Genomic DNA, 12,534 nt, shown 5'->3' with positions numbered 1-12,534 from the left:
CTGGTGTGACAATCCACATACTGGGTGAAGGTAGGAAGAGCAGAGGACAGGGACGTGTGGTTGAAGTCTCCAGAGATGAGGAGGAGGGAATGGGGGTGCTGGTTTAGGAGTTGAGAGACAACACTATGGATCTGGTCTGTGGCTGCAGCAGCGACGGCCAAGGGGGGGATGTACACAGTCACCACAATGACATGTGAAAACTCTCTCGGAAGATAGTACGGCCGCATGCTAACCGCTAGCAGCTCCAAGTCTCTGGTGCAGAGTTATTCCTTGACACTGATGTGTCCAGGGTGGCACCATCTCTCATTAACGAACACAGCAACCCCTCCTCCCTTCTTCTTACCGCACTCCGTGGTTTTCCTGTCCGCCCGTACCAGTTGAAATCCGTCCAGTGTGACATGTGAGTCGGGAGAAAGTTCACTCAGCCACGTCTCCGTGAAGCACATGATGCTACACTCGCGAAAGTCTCTCTGAAGCCGGGTTAGCGCAGTAAGCTCTTCCATCTTGTTTGGGAGTGATCTTACGTTCCCCATGACGACAGACGGTAAACATGGTTTATACCGTTTTTTCCGCTGTCTGCGCTTCACTCCAGCTCTACAGCCTCTCCTCCTTCTCCGGATCTCCGCAGGGATATCTGGCCGCCCAGCATAGTGAAGGGGTGTGTGGGATATAGCTAACAGCTGGTCCCGAGTGTAAACAATGGGTCCATGGTAGAGTGAGTCTCCCGACGTTGCATCAAAAAGTTCAAAAAATAGCAAGAGGCAAAACACGACTGTAAAAGTATAAACATCCATAGTTTCTCTTGCTTAAAGTGTCGGTGTAGTACGAGAAGAAATCACACTAAGTAGTAAAAGAAAATTCATTCATTCAGAGAGGGAAGTGGGGAAGTTGGTGGCGACACTACCTGCTGCCTTTATACCCTACCTTAAGGAAGGGTACTTCATTCAAACACAACAGAAAGTTAATCACATAATCATATAATAATAATTACACACAGTAGTTCTGATGTATGTATTAAGACAAAGTCAGTGACATATGAAATTCCTAACTGAGAAATGATTTGAAGGCAACTGTTGCACATTCAACAGTGAATTTCAGTAGATGTGAAAAGGAAGTGGATCTGTTTACAATGGACTGTCTGGGGAAAAATTAATTTTTCTGATGGCCAAACTGTTTGTCTTTCTAGTGTGAGTGCAGAAAAAATATATTCTCTTTAAAGGAGCTAGTTGTAAATTTAGCTAATGCTTCATAGCTAACGTAAGCATTAACAGCTGTTTACTTACCAGTCTAGAAGATGTTCAGCATCAAACTTCATTCCTTTACTTGCTAAGAGCTTTCTCCGGAGGTGGAAAGCTTCAATTTCTATCACTTCACTTCTTCTGCTGAAGTTAGCATGCTAGCAAGCTAGCCCTGGCCAGGTTGGCCCATCTCATCACTTTATGATACTTAATCACTGTAGCGTCTGGTCAGCCCTGAAGAAGTAGCTGCTCAGAGGATGTATTATGACCTACTGTAAAATACAATGATGGCTGAAGCTCTTGCCAACACTGGTAAGTAAACAGCTGTCACTGCTAATGCTGGCTAAGTAGCAACAGCAAAACATACAAATTGCTCCTTTAATGTAAAATGTAAAATGTTAGTATGAATATGTGATCAAACTCATCCAGTTGCACCTGAATTAGTATAAAATAAAATAAAAGTATTTTCCAAGTGGGGGATATGGGGACATAATCTGATTTAAGGTCATCCTGGTTGTTTTTACTAACACTTTTACCCCCACCCCATCCCTCTTTTCTGTCTCTGGGTCTATTTTTCACAGGAAGCTCTCAAGGTTTGGATCAATTCTCATTCCTTTGTAGCCTTTCTGCTGCTGCTGCAAATCTATGGATAAATAAAAAATCACCTAGAAGGAAACATGAATGCTTTTAGTCCTATTTAGCCTGGGGTAGTGGTGCACTTCAGCCTCTTGTTGGTGAAAAAAGATTTTTTTTTTTTAGCTATTTTTTTTTCCATCTGTGAAAACAACCCCTAAGAGGCAAGTGAAAAAGATATTATTATATTTTCATTTGTATGAACAACAACTGTCTCTGTGGGCTTCTGTAGTGCACACATATACAGACACAATCTCTTTTCCCATAGTCATTAACCATAATGGACAGATACATGCTTTGAAACGTGTTTGTAAATATTATTCCTCATATCATACTTTTTGTGCTTCATGATAAAATCAAAAATAAACAAAAATTAATAACTTAGAGAGATGGAGCACATAAGGGAAAACACCTCAATCAGCCAAGTGAATGCATAAAACATAAAGAAAGTGTACCTTAAATGAAACTATTTAAGGTGCACTTGTTGAAAAATAATTTGCAGAATATGCACATATAAACCATGCATACACAATTTCTCAACCTATAAACACAAAAAATGTCTGGGGAATTTGCTATCGCTACTGTTGACAATCATATAGATATCAAAAAGCTAGTTCAAACTGAGATACAAGTTGTTAGCTCAGTGAACCCCAGATCACACCCCAGGTGTAAGACATCATACAAACAAAGGGCTTCATGTTTGCTTCATATCACTATCACACTACTGCTTCTCAAACAGTCACACTGATGGCACCTGGGATGGATGCAAGAAAACCGATTACTACAACAACAAATAGTATCACTTTGTCATAGAGTTGTATGCAATGGACACATTTTGTTGCTTTTTTCAAGTGAAAAGAAATAAATACAAACCGTGCAGAGGGTGGAAATATTATTAGGACCCTATTAGAATTGAAATGTTTATAATTAGGGCCTGAGCACCAACCACTACGAGAACCCTATTGAAACGTTGCTTTTTATTATTCTTTTTCTGCTTAGTGCAAATGGATTGCCTTTATCGAGGCTTTTCTGTGCTCAAAAACTCGTGAAACTTTGATCAATTTTGATCGATCAGATCTGGTGAAAATGTACGTATTAAATTTAAAGAGACCCTTCCTATCCCCGCAGTTTGACCTACATGCACGACAATTGGTAGGCACATGAAACATGCCAAGATGTACAAAATAGCCCCTTGCACCCATATCCTAAACCCAACAGGAAGTTTGCCATTTTGAATTTAATTTGAAATTTTGGCACAGTTTTTTGCGATTTAAGGGTCAGGTACGTTAATGAATTCCTCCTACAGAATTAATCAGATCGAAATCATATTTGGTTAATCTCATCTTAAGACCTTTGCAATGTTAAATTGCAAAGCTTTTATTAATGTCAGAGGGTAGGAATTAGGGTGTTTTATTACATCCCACTCCCAGGTTCCATAAACTGCAGCTATTGTAACTGCCATCAGTCTGTGTAATATGATAATGTGCCCACTCTGGTGCTTTATTTCCTGACCTTTCACCAACTCTGTTCACTTCACTCAGCTTTGTTCCCTTAATTTCTGACACGTTTCTTTTAAAAATCTGTTTGATTAAAACCTGCAGCTGTTCAGGTGGTGAGTATGGCCAGACTCTACTGTGCTTATTAATGTGTCTACTTGCGTTTACCTGTTCTGCATCCCTGAAGGAGACAGGTGGGTATGTGGGGTGTGTGGGAAGGTGAGTTCTCTCCGCATCTTTTGGCTCAACAAGTCAGGCTCTGATGGTTCCAGTCATTTCTTCACACTCCTGAGCTCCATTTTGTATTTTCAGCTGCTCCTAAATGTACCTCACCTGATTCTGCAGGTGATCTCTAGTCTTTACCAATGATGGCCATCTGCCTCTCAAGTTAGACGTCTTCCTCCCTTTCACTCACACACAGTTTGACACACACTTCATTTCAGAATTCAAAGTGTTGGATCTGTTGAGCCTAGTCAGTCTGAAAGTGAAGATCCTGTTGGAGGGTAAAGATCTCTTTGTCTTTCTCTCTCATAATACTGTATCAGTACTGACGGACATGCCTTCAACATCAAGAATACATACAGTGTGTTCCTGGGAAGAAACACTCAATGGAAAACTCTACAGGGCACCTTTAGTTTGAATCAGTCGGTTCCATAGTAATGAATCAGGAAAATGATGATAGATGTTAATGACTTAAACTTTCCTAACCAAAAGAAAGATTTATAATGAAAATAGTTTCTGTTTCTTCTGTTTTTTTCTCTTCTTTAGTTATGATATGCTGTAAAACTGTGATACCCTTTTATGTATCCATTGGTTTTGCCCACATTGCATTCAATGTGAATCTTGTACTTCTCAAATGTCAGTGAGGCAGGTCTGCTGTGGCGCTCTTACTTTGTAGCCACAGCCTCTCATCATTAGCGAGGCCTGCGCAGAACTGATCACCAGCGATGACCACTTAGATTTACATCAGTTGTTGCTGATTTGTTATGATGTCATGCAAAGTAAGACACAATACGATCACAACAGCTGCAAGTGCAATTAAAAGAAACACCTGGAACTGAGTGGTTTGGATGGATCAACACTATAATGTTTTATAACTTCTACACAGCCTGGTGTAAAGCTGTGACAGGCTAAAGATTTGACAGATCAATCAAGAAAACCACTGTCTTACATCGCTGCTGGCCTGTGGTTTTTGATTATTGACTGATGTTGTAATTTCTTTATGTCAGTATGGTCGGCAGACCGACCAGCAGGTAGTGGTAGCACCTGCCTAACCTTGTCACTTTCTAGTTAATGTACAGTTAATCTCAAACAAACTCTCTGGATGGAACATTAAGAGATTTACATGCAGGAACAGATGATTTTTGTGTTGTGGCCACAATCAGAACAGCAGAACAGCTAAGTGACACTCACTGAGCTAAAAAATACTTACCCAAATAAATACCCAAACACAATCATTACAGAAGGAGCAGCTGTAAAATGATGAATACATCATAAAAATCCAGAAACTACTACTAGAAAACTCCTGGAGAAATTTTGAATGTGCCTGCTGCTTGGTATGTGTACTTCACTCCTGAAGTTTCAATCTGTACAAAGGACATGCAGTTCAGTTTCATTCATGTCAGAGACTTATCCTGACACTGACCTCAGTCCCTGCAGTGACTGTTGACACATCTGTGTATCTGATCTGTATCTGTCACTGTGGTGACAGATAGAGAAACAAAGTTCCCCTGGCTGAGACAACTCACTTCCTTCTGGTCACCTACACAATTATTATATATTTTTTATTTGTGTGTATAGGAACACAATACATATGAACAGGCATGATAATAGTAAATAGTTAATCAGAATAACCAGATGTATGAACAAATTTACAATTTAAAAACCAAATAATTTTTTTTTAATGAAATAAATTGTTTAAGTGGTTTCAAACCCAAATATGTCCCCACAACCGTAGCAAGACAAGTATACAGACACGTACATGCCCTAACAAAAGTTGATCTGCAATAAAGCTTTATGCCCATATAGACAATAGCTTCTAAAAATTAACTTTTATTACCTACCTCTTACCTTTTTGAGACTCTTATTTTGAAAGTGTCTGTGTTTCTGTGTTTGGCAGTATAAATTGCTTAAGGTTTTGTACAACAGAGCCAATAATTCCCTCTTACCATGTTGAGACTTTTATTTTGAAGGATACTGTGTTTGTGTATTTCTGTCAATATATATATATATATATATGTGTGTGTGTGTGTGTGTGTGTGCGTGGGTGTATGTTTGTGTATTTGTGTGTAGTGGTAGAGCCGCCCAACAGAACCTCCAGTAAGTTCTTATCAAAAAAATTAAGATGGTGTATTGTTGTGTGTGGCAGTATAGCTGTCTACTATAGAGCCTCCAAAAAGCTTTGTGTTACCAGGTTGAGACACTGTGTTTCTTTCAATGTATATGTGTGCTCGGTGTTGGGAACTGCATAAGCTTAACCTTATAATATATACAGTATTATAATATATAATAATGGTTTTCAACCAAAATTGTCCTCACAATTATAGAAAGACATATACACACATGCAAAGAACCACACATCAACACACACACAAGTACATGCAAATACATTGTCTTGATTTATCTTAGAGTTGCTCTCATACGTGAGTTTAAGGACTAAGAGTTAATCAATCTAATTAGAAAATCAGAGTCTACTTTGCCCACTTCTGCCCAGTAACTGTCAGTAGGATCTGCTGAGACACTGATTGCTATACCGACTGCGGCCACCAGGGGGCACACACAATCCCTAGCCTAGGCAGACAACAGCTTTTAAGATGGAACAACTTTGAAAATTGGATCACAAAGGAAAAATTAGAAGTCCCATTGAAAAGATCACCTGACCACAGCTGTCTAAAGGCTTCATTAAAGAGATTGATATCTTATATGTTACCTGAAACTCCCTCAACTCTGTTGAGGGCAAGAGCTTCAGAGCTCAGTTCAACATGGTCGTCTATGGGAGCATTGGACAGCCCTCTTTGCACTTCGGGGGGATTTCCTCAAAACCCGTAAAATATATCAGAATGAGACCAAAACTGGGTGATACAGTACAAAAAAAAAATCACATTTCTGATATAAAAATTGTCAAAGAAGGATGGAAATTGTGGGATTTAAAAAGAGTTTGTCTGACTTTCGTTAGGAAAATCAAGGATGGCAGTTAGAGTTCACAGTTAGCTCCGGTTAGCGAGTGGAGCTGCGCCTAAAGTAGTTTGTTAAGAACCCATTTTTGTACACAAATAAGCACGCACATATATTGGCAGACACACAAACCATCTCCACCTTTGGATATTCACCTTATAAAAAAAAACATAATTTTGGCATCAGATTTTTCAATGCACTGTACTTCAATTCTTATGAGCTGCTTTTTCAACCATTGTAGCATTGTGGTGAGTTGATGTTTTCAATCAGACTTGTGTTTGAAAATGGGATATCAGAGGGAAAACTACAAGTTTCATCTTAAAAGCTGTTGTCTGTCTAGGGAGACAGAGGGGATTATGTGTGCCCCCTGGTGGCCAAGGTCGCTATAGCAACCAGTGTCTCAGCAGATAGTTACTGGGCAGAAATGGGTAAAGTTGATTCTGATTGGCTAATTAAGACTCATTAATACTTAGCCTATTAATTCAGGTGTGAGAGCAACTGTAAGGTAAATCAACACGTGTATTTGCATGTGCATGTCCACCTGTGGTTTTTTGCATGCACACAAAAACACACACACACAAACACACACACTCACACACACACACTCACACACACATATTAACAGAAACACAAACACCATGATTGGGATTAACCTTCAAAATAAAAGTCTCAACATGGTAAAAGGGAATTATTGGATCTGTTGGTCAAAACCTTACGCAATTTATACTGCCAAATAGAAAAGCACAGACAATTTCAAAATAAGAGTCTCAAAAGGTAAGAGGTAGGTGTCTTCCGCTGGATGACAAAGTACACCACCCATTTCTGTACATGGAAACTGTACATGGACATTGTGTGGACACCTAGACTCACAGACTGCCCAAAAAGACATGTACCTGTGCTGTTATTGAACATTTGACTGTTCTGTAGAATATTTTTTGTTGAACTGAAATATAAAGAAGTTATTAAAAAAAAAGGTAAGGGGTAGGCAAAAAAGTTCAATCTTAGAAGCTATTGTCTATAAGTGGATATAGTGGTATAGCTTTATTGCAGATTAGCCTCTGTAAGGGCATGTACATGGCTGTGAACATGTCTTGCTATTGTTGTGGGGACATATTTTTGTTTGAATCCATCAGTTTGAGGTTATTTTGGCCAGTCATGATACCTTCAAATGGCTTTTTGAGGGACACCAGCAGTGACTGAGGTCATTGTCAGGATAAGTCTCTACAACATGAATGAAATTGAAAGGACCGTCCTTTGTACAGATTGAAAGGTCAAAAGTGAAATACATGCACCAAGCAGCAGACACATTAAAGATTTTTCCAGGAATTTTCTAGTTATCATTATTATTATTATTATTATTATTATTTAAAGTTTTTAAATTGTAAATTTGTCTATACATCTGCTTATTTTGATTAACTATTTATTATGTTCATGCCTATTCATATGTATTATGTACACTTTAAATAAAAAAATTATAGTAACTGTCCAGGTAACCAGCAGGAAGTGAGTTGTCTCAGCCAGGGGAACTAGCTTTTGAACTGCAGCATTACCACAGCAAAAGGCAGCCTCAGCAGGAAAGTTTGGTTGTTCATGAGCAGCTATACAGTTTCTACAACAACTGTGATAAAGTTGCAGGAGAATGACTGTAGATAAGTAAACATCCCCCATCATCCTGCTTGTCCAACTTAGCTCGATCTGAGGTAAAGGTGGAATCTCTGTTGCAACTTGGAAAATCTTGTCAGGTGAGAGGCACAGCACTCCCTTATTTATGGACCAAAGTTTTCTCATATCTGTTGCCATGATTCACACAAGCGTGTTCTCAATTGTCTGCAGGTGATGGCCCAGATGACACTAGAACACATCCTGCTGCCCCTACTGACCTTTTTGTCTGTAGAGCCAAAATAACAAGCCAATAAAATCTGAACTTCAGATATATCAACAGCAAAATCTGGAATACATATACAAATCTTCTTTTGAAATAGATTAAACATACATGTCACACATACTAACTCCGGGAACACACTGCCTCGGTGTGTAAGTGTGGTGGCTGACATTGCTGAGCGGCTGCAGAGAATCACACAATGTCCAATGACTCCTGATAGTTGTTGCAGGAATAGGTGCATGTAATTACTAGAAATTAGTTTGTTAGTGCTTGGTGTTAATGGACCCCATGAGACAAAGGTTTCTTCGATTAAATAAATGTACACTTCCTTGTCATATAGGCCTCAGTTTCTTTCATCATGTATGGCCAATAGCTGCTCCTGGTCAAGATACTGACCCTTTCTATTCCTACATGACCCATGTCATCAAGGAGGTATTTCAGGGCAGTGGATCGTACTTTACAGGTAAAACTAGTTGTCTGCATTGTCTTTCTGTACAACAGTCAATTTTCCAGCTAAACCCTTTCCCACTCATGTGGGGCAAACAGCAGCTTTTCTTATCTGTGTAACAGGAATGGCAGGTCAAAGTTGGGTAAGCTAACACAGGCAGACTGGACAAGACGTTTATAAGTACAACTTCATGGTGTTCCTGATTCCACTGTATGGGAACTCTTGAATCTGATAGCTGGCTTCTCTTCCTCATTCTTATTCAAAATAAAAATAATAAAAATTTCTCATGTAGAATTTCATACAGTGGCTTTGTAATTCTGGTAAAATTCTGCACTGCTTTTATTTAAGATATAACATCATACTCAAAATATGAATATTAAAATAAATATATAAAATACAAGTGTATTTTTAATGCAGACATGTATCTATCTGGTAATTCCACTTTAATGTAACTGCTCTTCTATATGTTTCAATCCGTCATTTGTGTTTGTGTCACCATCATAGGACCACCCCAGGGCTGAATATGAATTCAGGGTCATGCAAAAGTCGATGTGCAAAGATCAGAAATCACAGCAGAAGGTAATGTGCATCTCTCAAGTTCATTCATATTAGATTATAGACATTATTTTGCCATGTGCTTCAAATCCTCTTAGTTTGTTAACAAGGAGTGTCTCTGTCTTATGTGTGTATGCTTCTAACCGTGGCAGACAGTGTCTGCTTTACACACCTAGTTATTTGGCTTTAATCATCTGTTCAACTTTAATTTGCTATTTACATATATTGTATCAATAGCTGGGACATGGTCCAGCCCCTCAGGGCCCTAGAGTAAGGCTCAACGGTAAGCAATTATAGATAATGAATGGATTTATATATTGTGCTAATACAGTTAAACTTCCACCAGTGATTTGCATTTTGTTATGTATCTTTGTTTGAACATGGTGTCTGGCTATGTTTTACAGGTACTTCTCGATTACAATCTAAAACCCTGACTCTGACAGCTGACTGCACTTGTCAATCAGGCTATCAGTAAAATTAAACAAAGTTTACTTTTTGCATGTGGACTATACATTTAAACAGCTTGTGTTTTATTCCCTGGTAAGCTTCCTGATTCACAGTGACCATCAAAGTTTGAACCACTGCAGGACAGAGATGCGATATCACTAAGCACAGGTGCAGTTGTCTTCACTCAGGAAATGTTACTGAATACAATGCAGAGGGAGAATTAATAATATATTACGTCAACAACTGGAGTTTTGTCAAGCCACCAATAAAAGCAGGTGTAGCCTGTGATTTATGCACCACACTTAGTACTGAAGATAATGTAGGTGAAAGGCCAGCCATGCCACAGGCTCCAGGTTTAAAGGCCCATGAATAAATGTTGGGGCCATAAACTCTCAGATTAACAAGCACAAGTCGGCAGTTTAAAGAACTGTATGAGTTGAAGAGTGAGTTTTCCATCAGGGTTTTGATTTACGATTAGTTCTGCTGGAGTTCAGGCTGTGATGCTCCTTGGAAGTTTTATATAATAACATGCGTCTGTCATAACGTTTCATCATCCATGCTCTGTTTCATAAACAGAAGACGACAGCAGTCTCTCAGTGTCTCAACGTCTACATTTACAATACCCGTACATTTACAGTACACTTCACTAAATTTGGTTGTTTTTTTATTTATTTATTTTAGGTGGAAAAGCTCACGTATCGCGACCGCCTCCCTGCCTACATGACTAACATTGTCATGATGCTGTTAATGGTAAGTGTAATGACATCATTGATGATTTACAGGAAGGCTGTGGAATGATTATATCTTTTCCCTCATTGTCTCCATCTTGTGTTTGTAATCCTGCACACCTCTTCATTGTCAGATTGGTGTTACATTTGCCATTGTGTTCGGTGTGATCCTCTACCGAATCTCTACCAAAGCCGCTCTGCATATGAGCTCCAATCCTGTCACACGGAACCATGTGCAGCTGACAGTTAAAACCACTGCAGCCATTATCAACCTGGTGGTCATCCTCATTTTGGATGAGGTGTACGGAGCTGTGGCACGATGGCTCACTGTGTTAGGTAAGTTAGACAGGCAGCTACCTAAAAAACAGATCACATTTCTATCATAATAGTGGACAATGGGATCTTTTAACAAAGTGAAATTAGTTGGTCACTCTGTTACCTTTTTATTCAGTGTGTGTGTTTATGGACTTTTATTTTGTAGTATCCACAAACTGAAAGTGTCCAACTTTGTTCAAGGCACTAACTGTTCATTGTCCAAGGCAGGAAATGTGTCATTCTATAGATGCTGAAAATCTGATCATGGTCTGTTACAACCCGGCTCACAGGGAAAAGGGAAGCATCACAAAACCCAGTTGTTAACAGGTATAAGGTTGTTTATTGTAACTTAAATTTGTAAAGATAATGGTTAACATAGACAAAATGAACCAAGGAACAGGGCCGGTGGGTGCTGTTCAAATCAAAAACAGAATATAACAAAGGAGGACTCTCTAGGAGCTAATCAGTGTTATCATTTAACTAATTCAAAGTGAAAGGAAAACCAGGGCTGGCTACCAAAGCTAACTAAAAACCAAAAACACAACAGAAACAGCACCCCTGCACCTAGTGTATATAACAAACACAATGTCTACAGGTGGAGGAATCAGCAGAATCAGTCAGTTATTAACAAAATCTAAACAAAATCTAGTCCTGCTCCATGTATTCCGCCTGCATGGCCTCCCTGTTGATGTGGTGTCGGACCGTGGTCCCCAGTTTTCTTCTGTGTTTTGGAGGGAGTTCTGCAGTCTGCTAGGTGCCACCGCCAGTCTGTCCTCTGGATTCCACCCCCAGACCAATGGACAGACTGAGCGCATGAACCAAGAACTGGAAACAGCCCTGCGGTGCATGGCCTCCCAAAACCCCTCTTCCTGGTCTTCACAACTACTGAGGGTTGAATATGCCCACAACTCCCTCGTCTGCTCTGCCACTGGCCTCTCTCCATTTCAGTGTGCATACGGCTATCAACCACCACTGTTCCCAGCCCAAGAGGAGGAGAATTCCTGCCCGTCCGTCCAAGCCTTCATCCGCCGCTGCCGCAGAACATGTCTCCCAGCTCGCTCCACCCTCCTTCGTTCTGTGGGTCCCTACGCTACCACTGCCAACCGCCGCCGTACACCTGCACCTACCTACCAATCAGGTCAGCAAGTGTGGCTCTCCACCTGAGACTTACCTCTCCGGGTGGAGTCCAAAAAGATGGCACCTAAGTTCATCGGGCCTTTCACGATCCAGAAGGTCAACAATCCTGTGGCAGTCCGGTTGAAGCTCCCGCGTTCCATGAGAGTTCACCCAACCTTCCATGCCTCCAGGGTTAAGCCGGTCCATAACAGTTACTGGCGATGGCGGTCCAGTGTATGCAGTACGTCTCCTGATTCGCTCTCGTCGGCGAGGTAGAGGTACCCTCCCAGTCCACAAGGTACCGGGAGGGTTACGGTCCAGAAGAGATGGGGGTTCCTGCTCGCCATATTGTGGACTCCAACCTCGTGGCCAACTTTCATTGGCAACACCCCGACCAGCCAGCCAATGAGTCAGCTCGTCGAGGGACCCGCATCTTGCCCCCACCTGTCCAGGACGTTGAGGACCGTTCGATGGGGGAGATGTCAGATGTTGGGGAAACCCT

At 40.5% G+C, this 12,534-nt stretch overlaps 1 protein-coding gene across 2 annotated transcripts in view; it reads left to right on the top strand.

The window, feature by feature from the left end:
- LOC111647727 (anoctamin-1-like) overlaps window positions 1–12,534 on the top strand; it is a 138,501-nt gene that overhangs the window by 89,494 nt on the left and 36,473 nt on the right. For both annotated transcript variants that reach the window (XM_087171550.1, XM_087171551.1), the window contains exons 13-15: window positions 9,376–9,450; window positions 10,555–10,623; window positions 10,736–10,937. In XM_087171550.1, coding sequence (XP_087027676.1) covers window positions 9,376–9,450; window positions 10,555–10,623; window positions 10,736–10,937 — 346 coding nt within the window. The remainder of the gene's footprint in view (window positions 1–9,375; window positions 9,451–10,554; window positions 10,624–10,735; window positions 10,938–12,534) is intronic.

Source organism: Seriola lalandi, unplaced genomic scaffold (genome assembly GCF_002814215.2).
Source record: "Seriola lalandi dorsalis isolate HSWRI2012SDOR001 ecotype SW California unplaced genomic scaffold, Sedor1 jcf7180002055008, whole genome shotgun sequence".
Lineage (NCBI taxonomy): Eukaryota > Metazoa > Chordata > Actinopteri > Carangiformes > Carangidae > Seriola > Seriola lalandi.
The sequence above is the reverse complement of the archived record's forward strand: the minus strand, read 5'-3'. Positions and strand labels throughout refer to the sequence as shown.